General features: G+C 45.5%; 2 protein-coding genes across 3 annotated transcripts in view; one reads left to right on the top strand and one right to left on the bottom strand.

Moving 5' to 3' along the window:
- Positions 1-182: 182 nt before the first annotated feature.
- On the bottom strand, positions 183-16,704 carry LOC132472576 (WASP homolog-associated protein with actin, membranes and microtubules). Of its 2 annotated transcripts, none has more exons than XM_060072271.1 (12): positions 16,577-16,704; positions 15,165-15,827; positions 14,717-14,890; positions 14,434-14,581; positions 14,062-14,231; positions 9,688-9,895; positions 6,485-6,669; positions 6,233-6,319; positions 5,816-5,911; positions 5,227-5,626; positions 1,412-1,554; positions 183-836 (listed from the first exon to the last, which is right to left on the bottom strand). In XM_060072271.1, exons 2-12 carry the CDS (start codon positions 15,762-15,764, stop codon positions 681-683), a joined length of 2,367 nt encoding a protein of 788 aa, XP_059928254.1. In that variant the 5' UTR covers positions 15,765-15,827; positions 16,577-16,704; the 3' UTR covers positions 183-680. The 2 variants fall into 2 exon arrangements, with proteins under 2 accessions (XP_059928254.1, XP_059928253.1); XM_060072270.1 differs by having other exon boundaries at positions 14,434-14,584.
- Positions 16,610-18,169, top strand: part of LOC132472580 (fibronectin type III and SPRY domain-containing protein 2) — a 28,798-nt gene continuing 27,238 nt past the window's right edge. The window contains exons 1-4 of the mRNA XM_060072280.1: positions 16,610-16,783; positions 16,961-17,194; positions 17,436-17,458; positions 17,698-17,819. Coding sequence (XP_059928263.1) covers positions 16,610-16,783; positions 16,961-17,194; positions 17,436-17,458; positions 17,698-17,819 — 553 coding nt within the window. The remainder of the gene's footprint in view (positions 16,784-16,960; positions 17,195-17,435; positions 17,459-17,697; positions 17,820-18,169) is intronic.

Genomic DNA, 18,169 nt, shown 5'->3' on the forward strand with positions numbered 1-18,169 from the left:
CATACGTTTCTTCTGACTGAAAGTTAAATTGCCCTGGGGGAAATTAAATTTTATATTCTTTAGTAGATTATTGTTTTAGGACAACAATGCCATTCGGTCTAAAAGGTGAGTCTGTGGCCTTTCAAACTAATTGTTAGTCTCAGGATAGGAACCACATGGCAAAATCTAGTTTGAAAATCTAGTTTGGAGTTTTTCCTGGCATTAGGAATACAACTTTATGAAGAAAACCTCCATACATGTTTAAATGAACAAGGCATTCTTCAAATTATTCTAAATTCCTCATTATCCCTCCTTATGGCATAACACTGTTAAAAAGCCCAGAAGTTGCACGATAAATTGCTTTGGAAAATAATAAAGTCATCATCTGGACTATAAGGCTAGGATGGTAGTAATAATCAATTGAAATTTAAATAATCAAAATAAAACAGGTCAAAGTAGTGCTAATAATGCATGGGGCGGCCACCACAAGTCTGGAGATTGGCTGTGCATCCAGACACCAAAACTGTAATATTATAACTACAGGAGACTCCATAGGCCTTTAACATTCAGTTCATCAGACGCTACGGCCGCCGCTAAAGACAAACGTTTAGAGTCACCTCTTGGCATTTGGTAGGACTGGAAGCCTAAAGTCATATATATATGTATATAATATGTGTATATCTTCACACATGTATGCGTCCTCAGCTGTCCCACTCAGAGCTGTGGATCTCATCTTCATCCGAGTCCTCGTCGCTGTCGGCTGAAACCTTCTTCATCCTCCTCATGGCCGCCTTGATGCTGCGCTCCAGCTCCGAGCCCCGGCTGTCGTCAAGCACGTCGCAGCGCACGGCAACCACCTACACACACACACACACACACACACACACACACACACACACACACACACACACACACACACACACACACACACACACACACACACACACACACACACACACACACACACACACAAAAATTCTAACTTAACCCAACCCTTTAAAGGCTTTCTTTGTGATGGAGATGGTTTTAAAGGGGACTTATTATACCACCAGGTGTGAGTGTGATTAGCCTTACAAGCCGTTTCGAAAATCGGCCTAATATGACATCACTAGTGGGTGTGTCCACCTAGATCTGTGCTGGATAGATGAGCAATGTTTACATCAGTCCACTGGGTAGGCTGGTAGATAGATCTATCCAGCACAGATCTAGGTGGACACACCCACTAGTGATGTCATATTAGGCAGATTTTCGAAACGGCTTGTAAGGCTAATCACACTCACACCTGGTGGTATAATAAGTCCCCTTTAACAAATAACGGTCTTAAGCCTGCCCTATATACGTTTCCTGCTAGCGGGGGGGGGGGGGGGGGGGGGGGGGGCACACCGGCCCATGATAAGCAGTGGGGGGGGGGGGGGGGGTCTCCTCTACATACCTTCTTCAGGACGACCCCCTGGCGAATGGCTGTCATCAGGCCGTCCCTGGGGTCCCCTGCTGGCGCCGCGGCCCCAGGGGCCGGAGCCCTGCGGAGCCGGATCTGGCCCCTCTGCAGCGAGGCCAGCACCTCGTCCATGGACCCTGGGGGGAAGACAGGGAGTGAGACCAGAAGGTCCTCGGCCAGAGCAGACCTCTGTAGGCCTCCTGGTGGACATCTACCTCAAGACCTCTACCTGTGGACCTGTAGCCTTGTAAACCTCTACCTGTAGACCTCTACCTCCAGACCTCTACCTGTAGACTTCTACCTGTAGACTTATATATATAAAATATTGATACTTTTTTTTCTTTATTGCTCGTTTGTCTCTGAGCTGTCTACTTTTCTCATTTGGTAAAACTCCTTCCCGTCTACCCAATGTAGGATTTATTGCATGATTGACATGGTATTTCATATATGAAGTTGCTTTTTTTGTCTTGGAAGTATATCCGTCGAAACATGTCAAGGTAAAGAAAATAAAATCTACCAACATATATGTCTGTGATAAAAGAAAACTATAAATATTTGACTTAATAAATAGTCCTAGTAAACAGTATAACTAGTAGTGATACCAGCAGTACTGAGGACCTAGTAAATAGTACTAGTAAACAGTGCTACTATGGGGTTACTACTAAATAATAAGTACTGGTGGAAGTAGAAATCTAGTCCAGTTCAGATGCGTCCATTGCAGGCCGCTGGCTAAGCAGAGCTAACACGATCTGACAGTAATGCATTATTGATGAATGAAGTGTAAAGCCTTCCAAGATGCTTTTCAAGCGGTTGAGAGCCAGCGGTTAAAGATGTAGCTGGTCTGGTGGATATAATTAAACATTAGAGCAGAGAATGATCTTAAAATAAAAGTTTGTTTCAAAATCTCAAGCAACGCATAGATTGTTTTAAATTCAGTCTCCATCTCCAGTAGTAATCGTAGGGTAAGGGTAAGGTGGTTAGAGTTAGGGTGGGCAGGTGAAATAAGGACCCCCTCTTTGACTCTGGGAACCAGCAGACTATTCCGGCCCCTGCTAGGGTTAACAGCAGTGGTGGCTGGTGATCAAAAATGTTGGTGGGGCACAGTAATAGACAGGGGGTCTGGGGTTCCCCCCCCCCCCCCCCCCATAAAAGAAAAGGAATTTAATAGATTTAATATCCTGTATTCTGGTGCATTTTGGGGATGGCCACTACCTATTTACCTACTATTCATTCAGATTCATAGCCTACATCCTGACTTGCAGGGCCTGGACCAGCTTACACTGCATACACAGACCTACTTTATGGCCATTCCACCAGCTGTTGCTATTTGACCCATTAATGTTATTCTGATATTGAGACAAATCATGATCACCGTCCTATAGCATCCATTTTTTTTTTCATCCATCCATCCGAGTCTCAATGTCTACTTCAAATGCAGTTATAAATATGGGACAGTTGCTTCATTTTGTTTATATGCTACAGGCCGAAAGACTAAATTAATTTGTAACTTACTTGCTTCTTTTAAAAGGTCCCATGACATGAAAATCTCACTTTATGAGGTTTTCTAACATAAATATGAGTTCCCCTAGCCTGCCTATGGTCCCCCAGTGGCAAAAACTTGCGTTTGGTGTAAAACGAGCACTAGCTGTTCTGCTCGCCTTTGAAAAAACGGAGGCTCAAGCGCGCTGATGTGGAATGTCTTTATTTATGTCGTCATAAAGCATCTAAGCTCCTCCCCTTACTCTGCCTGGCCCGCCCAGAGACGTTGGCCCGCCAATGAGACACGACCGTGCGAGCGCCACATGTGTGTGTGTGAATACACACACTGTGTGTATGTATACAAGTGTTTCTTGTCGGTTCTTTGACGTCTCTTGTATTTCCACAACGAGACAGTGGGGGTTATCTGAGCCATGGTTGAGAAGGAATTGGGGGAAAGGAACTTTGGCTTTGACTCGCTGAAGTACATGAACTGCGACATGCCGCCGGTTGCCGCAAGGCACCATCGCCCGGCAGCGGGCAGCCGGCAGCAGGCAGTCTACTTCAGATCGATGTGAAAGTGGAAGAACCAGAGACGTCGCAGAACCCGACAAAGTCATTTGTGATTCATAATATCGTCTGGAGGCGCACACAGCTTTTGGCCGTGATAATATGTATTATTATGATATAGATATCTATGTATTATATGATATTATTTAGATATAGAGCTCCAGGACTTTAACGCAAGTGTTGTACACTTCCTTGTTATTTAGATAACTGTTCTGCTTTTGGTGTTATGGCGCATAACACGTCGGACTCTGGTCTCTGGTATTTCTACAACGAGACTCGTAGTGGGGGTGATCTCAGCCAAGGTTGAGAATGAATTGGAGGGAAGGAACTTTGGCTTTGACTCCCTCAAGAACATGAACCACGACATGGAGGAGAAAGGGATTGTTGGCGGCGAATGTCTCCCGCTTGAGCCCCGCTGAGGGACCACCGCCGGAGAAGGAGGTGCCTAAGCGCTGCCCGGCAACAATCCCTTTTCTCCTCCTTGTCGCGGTTCAGTCTACTTCACATTGATGGGGACGTGGAAGAACCAGGAACGTCGGAGAACCCAACGCGGTCGTTTGAGATTCATAATATCGGCTCACACAGCTTTTGGCCGTGATAATATATATTATATGATAGAGATATCTATGTAGGCTATATGATAATATTTAGGTATAGAGCTCCAGGACTCCCGTGCGTTCTAGAATATTTACAGAACGCGGCTAAAGGCTGTGTGCGCCACGCCATTGCAATACATCCACTGTAAACAGAGCGCATGGTACCGTGGCTGCAAGCTGCTCAGGGCCACACCCGCACCCTCCTCCTTGACCCGCCTCGCTCCTCCTCATTTGCATTATAGCTACAGACACCAAAACAGCGCATTTGGGGGAAGCTCAATGTGCGACTGGCTCGGAGTGGCTGTAACTCTGCACCACGGCTGAATTTCGGGAACGTCTTTGAATACTGTGTTAGTTGCCCACTAATACCTATATTAAAGAATACATAAAATAGCATGTCATGAGACCTATAAGTATAACATTGCTTGGGGAGTCCAATTCCTCCACTGAAAAGGGTGGAAAGTGCTTACAACTCTCTGCTAGTTAGCGATCTATCTCTTCTCTACATGTAATTGTGTTGCGCGAATGCTGCTGAGGGAGGTAGCCTATTTGATTGATTAGCTGAATTGTCCAATCATGCAGTGATAACAAAAAAGAAAAGCGATACCATTGGCCTGGTGCGACCTGAGGGCGAATTTTCTTGCGCCAATGAAAAGCTGTCTCTGCTTGATAGACAGCAAAAAGTTAGCGATCTTACATCGACTTCAACGTGTCCGGCGCCCCCGACTTGGAGGAGGGCTTTATTTAGAATGACCAATAACTAGCTTAGCCCAAATCATTGACGTTCAGACGCATTTAAATGGTTACTGGCAGTGACAAATATATCACACAATTAAACAAGGATAAACGCTATGTATTTTTGTCTATTTATTTGCCTTCCCTTACCCGTTCAAAAGGTTGCATCCTGCTCTGAAGAACTGAAGGAATACCTCAAATTTCAAGTCCCATTGATATTGTCATTTTTGATTCAAGCTGTAACACATTGCACTTTGATGTTCATGGCTTACAACAATGAATGCACATTTAATCATACTCTGTCATGGTTACTTTACCGTTCCATCCGTAGAATTCAAGAATAACAATCGAGCCATATTACCTCCTTCTCATACCAAGCTGTTGACTGAACCCCCCCAGTGATCTGCTGGGACTGAGCCACAAGCTACTCACCCAGGTTCTGCCTCAGGGTGTTCTTGGCTGGGAATGGAGGAGCCTGCCTGTCACTCAGGTCCATGGGCGTGTCGGGGGAGGCTGCAGGTGGCAGAAAAGAAGCAAGTGGGGGAGGAGGTGGAGGTGGGGGAGGCGGAAGAGGCGGCGGTGGTGGTGGCATAGTCGGTGGGCCACCTGTTGATGATGGTGGGGGAGGTGGTGGTCCAGGTGCAAAGATCTGGACGGGGATGTCTTTTGGCGCGGCAGGCTGGCGATTCTTCCCGAGGGTCCTTCTGGGGAGGGGCGGGGGGGCGTCGGGGGCCAGGCTGATGAAGGACATGGGCTGGGAGAAGTCAGGACACACTGGCTCTGGGGAGGCCATCTTGGAGTGCGTCTTCAGCACGTACTGCCCCTGACGCTTCTGAAGAGTGAAAGACACAGGGTCACCCTTTAGTGGCAGTAAGCAGGGTCACAGTGGAGAGGAAGCCATGGAAACTCACTGTACTATACCACTGTACTAGGAATGCACACACACACTCATTCATTCATTCATAAATTCATTCTGGGATCTCTGGTCAGTTTGATGCTGACCAGTAAGCAGGAGGCTGACCTCTCTGAAGGAGCGGAGCCGAGAGATGGTCTTCTGTCTCTCCCCATCCACCCACTCTTTCCTGCTCTGCTCCTCCTCACGCCTCTTCTCTCGCTTCTGGAGGACCACGGAGAGGGAGGAATAGAAGAAGGAGGAATTGATGAAAATAAGTAGTATTTTTTTTTCAACATCATGAATGAGATAAATTACTTAGTCGATTTTGGGCGTAATAACAAAAGTTGTTTCACACAGATTGACTATTTTAATCGTCATCAAAAGAAAATTATTCGAATGCATTATTTAAGATAACCATGCTACATATTACTGCCCACGAATGTAAACATTAAAGGAAAGGACCCAACTTCCTGCTAATGGAAGCTCTTCTACTCAGGGTGTAGTTCAGAGTGCTTCTACTCAGGGTCTAGTTCAGAGTCTCACCAGGTGGATGTGGTGGTGCTGGCTGAAGAGCACGGAGCTGTGATCCGCTATGGTCCGCTTATTCCTGTTGGCCTCCACACACTGATCCTAACACACATAGCAGAAGAGTCACACACACACACACACACACACACACACACACACACACACACACACACACACACACACACACACACACACACACACACACACACACACACACACACACACACACACACACACACACACACACACACACACACACACACACACCTTCTTGTTGCGCAGGTAAGCTCTCCGGGAACAGATTGCCGCTCTTTTGGTCTCAAGTTTCATCAGGCGTCGCTTAAGCTGGTGGGCGGAGGAGGAGTCGGAGGGGTGGAGGCCGGTCTGCACCAAACTCTGGAGCTCCTCCTGATCCTCACACACATCATAGTACACCACCTCCTCCTTCAGCTCTGAAACACACACACACACACACACATCATAGTACACCACCTCCACCTTCAGCTCTGAAACACAAACACACATCATAGTAAGCCACCATCAGCTTCAGCTCTGAAACACACACACACACACACACCACCACCTCCGTCATCACATGTCTGAGGTCTGTTAATTCTCTGACTGATGTGGTTGACACAGGATCTGTAAACAGGCTCGCTTTCGAGGTCCTCAAGGCTAGGCCATCACACTGGTGCAATATGATGGATTTTTCACATGTGATATCACATGTTAACAGCCCCACTGTCAGACACCTATCAAAATAGGTGAGGCAGATTAATTAATCAAAGGCCGGTAATCAGGGAGGAGCGGCCATCCATTTGGCTGATGGAACAATCTGGGAACTTCAACCCGATGGTTTCTCCTTGCGAGCTGATAAGAACACATGTGTTGGAGGTAAACGGGACCAAGACACGACAGTCTATTTCATAAAGTTAAGGACAACACTCTGTCTCCCCTGGCTTCACTTAACATCGGTTACCGATATTATGTGTCAAAATGACTTGGTTGTACCGATTCACGCATTCAGCATGAGCCTGCTCCCTCATTGTGTTACGTACACAATGATAATACAGCATTTTGGTCTTTCGGAATCAATGTGCTTTGCGGCAGTACAGTTTGTGAGTATTTGTTGACAGCTTAACAGTAAATCGTCAAACAATTACTGTATAAATATCTAAATTCAATTCAATTAGTATAGCCCTTAATCACCATTACAGTCTCAAAGGGCATAACCGGCCAAATATTTATGACACCCCCATTTACCCAAGCCCCCCACAAGGGCAAGAAAAAACTCCCTTGAAATGAGCAAGGAAGAAATCTGGAGAAGAAACTCATAGTAGTGGATCCCTTCTCCCAGGGATGGTCAGGAGTGCAATGGGTGCCATAATTGACATACAGGTAATTACATGCACGCACATTATATTAAATTGGTGATGTGGTGCTGGCCGGTTAACCATGAGGAGAGTCCAGGCATCCAGTTCAGTCACTGGAACACGCTAGATCAGACAGAATAGTGAAATAGAACGGAAAAGTACATAGTGGGAATGTATACTGACAAAAGCACAAACAAACAGAGTGGTCTTCACATCACATCTGTGTCGTTTTCACACTCCTATGTTCCAAATGCAAGATTGTAGAGGTGCGTTTTGAGCTTTCCTTTGAATAGCTTCACAGAGTCAGCTTATCACTGGTGGCAGCCTATTCCATAGGAAGGGGCTCGATAGGCAAACGCTCTGTCGAACTCTTTTTAACCTTCGGCAGTGAAAGGCCATCTCCGGAAGACCGGAGGGACCAAGAAGGACTATAAGGAATGATCAGGTAGGATGGAGATAATCCATGTAAGGCTTTATAGGTTAGCAGTAGCACCTTAAAATCCGATCTGAAAGTTATTGGTAGCCAGTGCAGAGAGGCGAGAATAGGTGAGATGTGATCAAACCTTCTCGTTCTGGTCAGCAGTCTAGCTGCAGTATTCTGTACAAGCTGTAGACTTTTCGAGTTTGGCAGTCCCGAGAACAGTGCATTGCAATAATCCAGTCTAGATTAAACAAATGTATGAATCAGTGTCTCTCTGCATCCCTGCCATCCAACCACAGTGAGACATCCTCAAATTCTTTGTGGAGATAATTATCAGCTCTGTCTTCCCAGTGTTAAGTTGTACGTAGTTTGAGACATCCAGCTCTTCCCCGCAGCCAGACAGGACTCAACCCTCGGGATCTGGGCCGAGTCCCCTTAGTCTACAGGAACGATAAACTGGGTGTCATCCGCGTAGCAGTGGAAACTAATTCCGGACAGGACTCAACCTGCCAAAGTAAGCCAAAGCGTAGTTTGCAGTGCTTCGATTCTGAACCCTCATGGAGCACAAATTGTGTTCTATCTAGGAGGTACGATTTAAGCCAGCCAAGAGCCGTACACCCGAAACCAACATAGTGCTCAAGACGGTGAAGAAGAGTGCTGTGGTCGAACGTTTCGAACACAGCACTCAGGTCCAGCAGCACAAGCATTGAGCTTGTATTTGTATCCAAAGCAAGAAGGATATAATTTACAACTCTTGTCACAGCAGTTTCAGTTGAGTGGAAATTCCTGAACCCCGACTGGAAAGGTTCGAAGAGATTGTTCCTCGTCAGATAATCGACAATTTGCTTTGCTACAATCATTTCCTGTTCCTTGGACAGGAAGGGCACAAGATGAAAGACCTCAAGTTTAGTCGAGCGCCATTTGCGTTCAAGGATTCTGCAGCTTTGCTTCAGGGAGCGAGTTTCTGCATTAAACCAGGGAGCTGGTTTCATCACCTAGATGCTATTATTGACGTATGAGGCATGAATGTTCACACTAAATGCTCTGGGCACAACAAAGAACATTGACGAATCAACTGCAACTGAAGTAAAGCCAGAACAGACATTTTGGATGGTGTCATCACCCAGACGGTACGGTTGGGTTCGAAATCCGTTAAGAATACCTGAAGTCCTTTTTTGTATCACAATATGAGGGTTAAGGTTAGGGTCGAGGTCAACCCTAACCGTAAGAGGTTCAAGAAAGAAAACAACCCAAGCCAATAACTTATCCCTTAAATCGGTTATGGGATTTTGTCTACTAGGTCTACTATGGGATCGATATTGATATTGTTATCAATAAGTTTGTCTCATTCACACAATATTAAACACATTAACATTTCATCAGCCTTCCATGGAGACCAGGGGGCAGGAGCCTGTAAGACCTGATGGAGACTTGAGGGACCTGATGTAGACATGATGAACCCTCAGCCCTGATGGAGACGTGAGGAACCTGATGGAGACGGGAGGAACCCTCAGACCTGACGGAGACGTGATGAACCCTCAGACCCGACGGAGACGTGATGAACCCTCAGACCTGATGGAGACGTTAGGAACCTGATGGAGACGTGAGGAACCTGATGGAGACGGGAGGAACCTGATGGAGACGGGAGGAACCCTCAGACCTGAAGGAGACTTTACCTTTGATCTGTCGTCTGAGCGTGTCCACCTGGGCCATGAGCAGCTGCTCTTCATTCTTCAGGATCTCAAACTTGGTGTCATAGAGCTCCAACTGAGCCTCGTAAAACAGCAGCTCCAGCTGGTCCACGCCCCCCTGCTGTGACGGGTCCGCCAGGGCCCCGAGCCGGGCCCCACTCTCCCACTGCTCCCCGGGCGTCAGACCCCTCATCTGGGGGGGGGGGGCAAAGAACAAAGAAGGAGAAGAGACCGGATAAAATTAGCCATAATGACACATTTCAATTATCCTTTTAGAAAAATGAATTCAGACTGAAAATCTCAAGTTTGAACTTCAACTTGAAAAGCATAATACTACGATAACTTTAAATCAGTCTTCACGTTGGCTGAAATGCAAATCAGAATGCATTCTGGGATTCATCTTCAACTCGTCCCTCCAGGAGCATCAGGGACAGCTCTACCGCTGACCCTAACCCTAACCCTAGCCTGAGGAACAGCTCTACCACTGACCCTAACCCTAGGGACAGCTCTACCAGACTCTAACCATAACCCTAGCCTCAGGAACAGCTCTACCACTGACCTACTGTAACCTTGGGATGACTTTTAATATAGGCCTGCACGATAAACTTTTATAAAATTGCGATCTTGATTCACCCCTGTGTGGATTTAAGTTTCAAAATATTTCTTTATTTTTTCTGACAAAACTATGGCTAATAATGATATTCACACGGTGTGTATTTTTAGAATTACCATTCGTGGTGTTGTTTAGCAGAGAAATTGTCGGCCAAAGGCGTTGACATTGCTTAGCAACCGGACACGCTGGGGTTGATAAGTTGATAAATGCCCTAATTCTAATTCTAATTCATAAGTGTTCGGACTTCTTGCGGAGTGCTAAGAAAGACTTGAATCAGGCAAAAACATCCACTTTCCTTGAAAGTGGTCGAGTTAGGTGTGCATAAAAGTACAGACGGACCAATTGCAAACTAATGCAACTGCTGAAACTGCTGATGCCATCTCTGTAAGTTAAAAAGTAGCCGCACCCACCCCAAACCAATCAGAATAAGTGTATACATGTCGATCATAGCGGACAAAACCACCTCTTCTATTCCGCATGGAAATCTATTCCGATTAGAGGATTGTATTCCGATTGAGGCGTTAATATGATCATTTTCTATTCCGATTGAGCTGCTCAGAGCGGGTGTTTTCGGCGGCTGGACGACGCTCACCAGGCTGCGGTCGCGTCTGATCCCAGAGCATGTTAACATGTTCATCTTTCTCAACAGAAATCAGTAGACTGGTGCTGAAGTTGTATGTGAGTTACTGGTTATTTTCTCTGAAGCTTTGCTAATAAGCCTAATTCATTGTTAGGTAGGCCAACAATTACACTCTTTCTCTGCCTTTTTTGATAGTTTTGAGTTACATTTGGCAAAACCTGTCCGAACTAAGTATGATATATGCTGCAGGCTCCGTTGTTTTAGAGCACAGTAGCGCATATATATTATGTTTATTTATTTATTTATTTTTTCCACAATTTTTTTTTTTTTTTAAACGATTTATGATGACTATATGCTCTGTAAGGTGACCTTGGGTGTCTTGAAAGGCGCCTCTAAATTAAATGTATTATTATTATTATTATTATTATTATTATTATTATATCAAGTGTAACCATTGGACGGATCCGGTTTAACTGCCACAAGAGTTGTTCATCTAAAATAAAGATTTCAATGAGGAAAGCACGCTGTGTTTTTGTATTTTCATTGCATTTTGAATATAGCATAGGCCTATAGTTCATTTTAATATAAAAATATTAATGATTAATCGAAAATTGATCGTTAATTCTCCTTACGATCAAGTAAGACAATTTAATCGAATGCCCATCCCTAATATGTACAAAATAAATCATTCGTTTTTTGATACTGCACCTTAATCAGTTATAAAGGGCCATATGAAATGCAACGTGCTAGAGGTGCCAAAAAATTATGTTTGGTACTGCCATTTTTTGTCATGGTTCATGTGTGCAATAAAGATTACATTTCGTGAGAAAAAAAACATCATTGCAGGGAATCGTGATATCAATCCTAAACTGAAAAAATCGCGATTCACATTTTTCCCCGAAATGTGCAGGCCTATTTCAATGCCCCCTACTTTAAAGTGTAATTCCGGCGTAAATTGAACCCAGGGTCATTGTTTTGGCATGAAAACCCATCAAATAAGCCCTCCAGATACCTTTTTCATTCGAGTATTCATTTCATTTCAAATCGAGTATGAGAGTTTGCCCGGCGCAATGTTTGGCGTTTATGTTATTGGCTTCGGGCATTGAGTTTCGCTTCCAAATCGGCATTTTTGAAACCACTAATATTGCTAAAAATAGCACCAAACCTCAGCAGTAGCATGACTAGGGTCCCTACACATAAAATGAAGCACCAACAACTTAGTTTGCAAACCCAGAGTTTATTTAAAAAGACAGTTTAACAAGCATTACCGGTAGGTCCGTGTTACAGGAAGTACACAGAAGTCGATTGCCGAATGCGCCGGAGTTCAGTTCAAGTTTTGGAATTTATAATTTGTATAATTTATATTTCTAAATAATATAACAAGTGTTGACACGTAAACTAAAGGACTTGCATACGTAGGTTACAACTTCTGTTAACGCTGTTAACAGAAGACGCACTGCACACGTGATTAACGCATAGAGTGAAGCAGCTCAAGCACCGGAGAAGACGACCCATCTACAACTTGAAGTCAAAAGAGAGAGATGGTTCGTGTTTGTGTTTTCCCCGGCTGCGGAAAACAAATGAAAAGTTACACCCCAGAAACTTTCCATAGACTGCCATCGCGGTACAATGACCGATCTCTGGTAGCCTAGTGGCTTATTGTTTTGAATATGGACATTGAGACGCCAATTGAGATGGTGATGCAGAAGGATCACCGTGTCTGCAGTGCTCATTTTGATAAGGACGACTTCATCATTCCTAAAAGAGATGCTGACCCAAAGAACCCAAAGAAAGTGTCATTGAAGAAGAATGCTATTCCACGAGTGCAGCAAGTCGCTACGGATAGACTTGAGGTAAAGTTGTTTTCTTATTTGTTGTGTTATATGATATTTCACAATTGGTGTGGAGGAGGAAGAGTCATCCGAACGTTTAACAATTGGGTCATATATTTGTGTAATAACGGTACAATAACAAACAATAAAACAAACGTCGCAAGGAGAAGTCCAAAGGTGTCCAAAAGAGGGGGGGGTCGTGGCCGTCTAGCTGAGATGGGTGGGATACAAGATCAGATACAAGGTTGTTTGTTGTATGTTATTTTACCGTTATTACACAAATATATGAAAGGAAAGGTTTCTGGGGTGTAACGTTTCATTTGTTTTCCGCAGCCGGGTAAAACACAAACACAAACCATCTCTCTCTTTTGACTTCAAGCTGTAGATAGGTCTTCTTCTCCGGTGCTTGAGCTGTCCTTCACTCTATGCGTTAATCACGTGTGCAGTGCGTCTTCAGTCAACAACGTGCCAATGCTTGATTGTAGCGAACAAATATTTTGTAACTGTAACCTGCACATGCATGTCCTTTAGTTTACGTGTCAACAGTTGCTATATATTATCTATAAATATTAATTATAAATTCCAAAACTTTCCTCCTTGAACTGTACTCAGGCGCATTCGGCAATCGACTTCTGTGGACTTCCTGTAAACACGGACCTACCGGTAATGCTTGTTAAACTGTCTTTTTAAATAAACTCCGGGTTTGCAAACTAAGTTGTTTGTGCTTCTTTTTATGTGCAAGGACCATAGTCATGCTACTGCTGAGGTTAGGTGCTATATATATAATATTAGTGGTTCAAAAATGCAGATTTGGAAGCGAAACTCAATGCCCCAAGCCAATAACATGGACGCCAAACTTTGCGCCAGGCAAACTCGAATACTCGATTTTCAATGAAAAAGGTATCTGGTGGCTTATTTTTTTTTCATGCTGAAACAAGGACCCTGGGTTAAATTTTCGCCGGAATTACACTTTAATGTAAAACCACTGTAATAAAACGGTTCTCCATATCTTAAGGACTCTTTGAGAAAAAGGGAAAGAAAACAAAACTCTGCTCCCGTCACATGAGAAGGCTTCATACCCCCTTGTATTCATGGTTTCAATCACAATCCCCCATACTGTCAATATCCCAGCACAGACATCGTGATAAGATGACAACATTTGAGAAGTCCAACATTGTCCCCTCCGACCGCATGATTCATATAGAGAGCCGTGCGACCCCATAGGGCCGAGGGTTGACCTTTACAAAGGTCAGACTCAAACCCTGACCCTAGTGTTTACCTTAGAGAGGCAGGGTTAGGGTTAGGGTTAGACCACCCTGGCAAGCGAGACGTACCCGCTCTCTGATGCCCTCCTTCTTGCGTTTCAGACACATCTCAGAGGCCCTCATGTGCTGCAGGGACTCCTTGGCCATCAGGAAGCGCAGTTTCTCCAGTCGGGGCATGGCCGAGGCCCAGGCCGACGCCCCGAAGCGGCCCTTGTCCTCCTCCATCTGCTTGACCATACCTGGGCATTTGAAGTTAGACTGGTTTGATTTGTTAGAGTGGTTAATACACAAGGCCAACAGTACTGATCAAGGGACTACTAATACATTTTAATTTAAATACATGGCAGTACCAACTCCACACACACACACACACACACACACACACACACACACACACACACACACACACACACACACACACACACAAGCAGAAGGAGGCACCTGACAGAGCTTTGAACGTCTGTATGAAGTAGCGGACGGTGACGTCCTGGATGGAGGAGACGGCATCCTCCGCTCTCCTCCTCCACTCCTCCGCCTCCTTCTCCAGAGCTGACAGTCGCTTTGGGCCCAGCTCCTCGTAGTCCAGCAGCTTCTGTAGGAGGAACACCCGCTGTCAGCAATTCACATGCTTTAAATTCACCTAGGGCTGATGCATGTCAGCTTTATTGTGTGTCCCAGTGTGCATGTGCGTGTGTGTGTGTGTGTTTGCATGGGCTTTGTTTACCAGGATCTCCATCTTGTAGAGGCAGGACAGCTCCCTCATGTCCCTGAAGGGTTGCAGCAGGTACTGGAAGAAGACGGTGGCTGCGGTGACCAGGTCCTGGTAGGCTTGGTCTTCGTCCTGGTAGAGATCCAGCAGCAGGACCATCCTGTCTGCGGCCCAGTGGCTCTGCAGCAACTGTGTGTGTGTGTGTGTGGGGGGGGGGATTTTGGGTTGGGGATTTTGTTGACTGATTAACACTACAGTCATCCTTTATATAACAAATGAGGGCTTTAACTAGACAGACATATTGATCAAAGAGCTTTAACTAAACAGACACATTGATCGAAGAGCCTTAACTAGACAGACACATTGACCAAAGAGCTTTAACTAGACAGACACATTGACCAAAGAGCTTTAACTAGACCGACACAATGATCAAAGTGCTCTACGTGCATCAGAAGAGCCCTACCTTTCTCAGGTGGTCCTTGGCTCTTGAAACCTCTTCTTGCATAGTCTTCTTCTTAAACTCTTGAAGATTTTCAAAGTACTCCTCGACATCATCCTGAGAGAACAACGAGTCGAGGACTATCTTTCGCCCGCAGATATCAATCGCCGTGCTGAAATATCTTTCCAGGTTTCGACAAGGCATATCTATATCTCTCCCATCGTCGTCCTCCTCGCCCAGGTTGGACCTCCTGGTGAGGAACAGCAAATCCCAGATGTTCCCATCGTCGAAGTCTGATAAATCCGGAAAATAGGGCCCCAATATATCGGCCACCCCCGTCAGCTGCTGGTGGATCATCCTCAGGTCGTGGAGAGAGAACAGCCCGGCCCAGCTCGTCTCGTCGGGGTCCAGTTCAGCGGAGAGTCTCCTCTCTTCGGGGTCCTGCTCAGCGGGGAGTCTCCGCGTCCGCCGCTGCAGCGTCCTGTTGTGACAAGTGACCGCGAACTTGGACTCGATCACACTCCACTGGACGATGAAGACCAGTCGAAACAACTCCTCTTCATCAAAAAGGTTCGTCTTTACGGCGACCCAACCGTCTAAGCTGTCCATGCTGTTCGTTTCCATGAAAAGGGCCTGTTGTTTACCCCGGTCACCATTTCTCTGACGTCACGAGGCTTTACCTTTGGCCTTTAAAAAAGAAAGTCACGTGACGGGGAATTCCTCTCTTTGCATCAGCTGTTCCGATCATCTAACCCCCCCATGCCTGATCGTTCACTGGATCCTCACTAGAACCTTGCGTTTTCATCCGAGTTTTAACATCACACTAACCCAGGTTTAAATATCCTAACATCACAGTAACGCGGGTTTCCTAGCAGCACACTTACCCAGGTTGAAACATCCTAACTTCACACTAACCAAGGTTTAAACATCCTCACACTAACCCGAGTTTAAACATCTAAACATTACACTAACCCGATTTTAGACCTCCTAATCCTTACATCATACTAACTCGAGTTTAAACACCCTGACATCACACTAGCCGAGTTTAATCACCCTAAATCACAATAACCCGGGTTTAAACATCTTAACCCTATCACATTAACCCGGGTTTAAATATCCTATCCTAACACCACACTAAACCTGGTTTAAAAGCCCTAACATCACACTAACCCGGGTTTAAACCCAGCATGTTGTAATCTGAGCTCCAAGTGGAGACGACCTATTTCCGTCGTGTCTTCGTTTGGACACAAAGTCTGAGCCTGACGAACTGACCCTCCTAAAGGACGCATGCATGCATTATTAAAAGGACATTATTAACCTAATCATCACGGTAAATTTCAATCTCTTATTTAAATATTTTCATGCTTAATACTTACTTAGGCTGTATTACTTGCCGCATGTGGTCCTATGTCGGACATATCGAGTGGACCTCTGACCGGTTCCGTCCTGCAGGGTCCCCTCCTCTCGGCATGGATCCGCTCGGCAGTAGAGGTGTGTTGGGAGTGATTGAGGAATGTTTCAGTGCAGAGGAGCAGGAGGAGGCTGATGAGGAAATTACCGTCACAAGAAACCAACTTCAAGAGAAGGTTGTGGAGATGGAGAACTTCGCAGGCCATCTGGAAGAAATCTTCTTAACTGTAGAGGTAAGATCTATCCATTTTTTATTGCCCAGGTATGGCCTTTTGACGGGAGGTTCCCAAGTGTTACCCGATCATTGTAAGATGTGAAACTCAAGATAATGAAAATGAAATGTGAACTGATAACCAAGCAAACCCTAACGTAACATCTCAAACATTAACACACACATCATGTGTTCCCAGGAGAACTTCGGCCGTCAGGAGCAGCACCTGGAGCAGCACTACAACGAGGTTCTCCAGACGCTGTCGCAGCGCTACGACCAGCGGGCGGCTCGGCTCGACCTGGACAAGAAGAGCCGGCTTGAGGTCCTGTATGGACAGCTGCTGGGATGCGGCCGCACGATGGACTCCTCCAAGGAGCTCATAGAGGCGGCCCAGGGGGTCTACCGCAGCCAGGACAGGCGACTGTTCCTGAAGGTCCGCCCCAACGTCCGAGCATGCCTTCATGGGCCTCCAGCCAAAGTCCGACATCCTTCCAGTGTGAAGATGAGACGCATAAAATGATGTTTTAATTACTTGAGGCAATTGCTTTAATTATGAATCATCATGTTAAGATGTGTGTTTTGTGAGGAAAAAATGAAATGATAAGAATTGCTTTCCGAATCAAGGTTCTATTGACTGTTCTGTTTGATAACTTGGTTCTGGCCTCCGTTGACAGGCAGTTATGCCGACCATTCAGAGGTAATTTAAGTCTGACTTTGTTCAGTGTCTAACACAGCATGTGGGTGGTGTTGCCAATGATCCCTCTGACTGCAGGAGCTTGGTGTGGATTTATACAAGGCTAATCACTTCTAACGTCTCCCTTACTAGGACACTGACTAATCTATCTAATTATGGAAATGATTGTTGGTCCCACTTATGCCATGGAGTTCTGTAGGTTCAAAGTCTGGCTTCTGACCCACCATTTGGTACCTCACTAGAATCGAGGAGTTTGCCAAAGAGGAGATGGACCTGACGCTGTCCACGGCCCTAGAGATCAACACACCCGAGGACGACCTGTCCGATGTGAAGACTATGATGGACTCCATCAGTGTGGTTCCAGGTGCGCTGGTCCACCGTCCAGCTGTAGAGGCTGCTTACCCTAAACCCCTCCCCTGCTTACCCTAACCCCTGCTAAGCCTAATCCTTAGCCCTGCTAACCCTTGCTGAACCTTACCACCCTGAGCCCTGCTAACCCTAACCCCTGCCTACACTAACCCCTGCTATCCCTAATCCAATGACATTCATCTAGGGTTAGCTGTAATTCACTTTGGCTAAACTAAACAGCTAAATGACCCAACAGTATAAGAAGGCTGTGCCATTTGGTCTCAATTTGCAAATGAAATTATTCTGCAAGTAGAATATGCGTCATTGAAATGACCTATGTAGACTCTGTTCTGTTCTTTTGAATTC

Source organism: Gadus macrocephalus, chromosome 14, assembly GCF_031168955.1.
Source record: "Gadus macrocephalus chromosome 14, ASM3116895v1".
NCBI classification, from domain to species: Eukaryota; Metazoa; Chordata; class Actinopteri; order Gadiformes; family Gadidae; genus Gadus; species Gadus macrocephalus.

Coding starts and splice junctions, on each gene's coding strand:
- LOC132472576 (XM_060072270.1), bottom strand. CDS start 15,764: ATGGAAACGAACAGCATGGACAGCTTAGACGGTTGGGTCGCCGTAAAG. Junction 14,585..14,716: donor TCTACAAGATGGAGATCCTG/GTAAACAAAGCC, acceptor TTCCTCCTACAG/AAGCTGCTGGACTACGAGGA. Junction 5,912..6,232: donor AGCACCACCACATCCACCTG/GTGAGACTCTGA, acceptor GTGGTCCTCCAG/AAGCGAGAGAAGAGGCGTGA.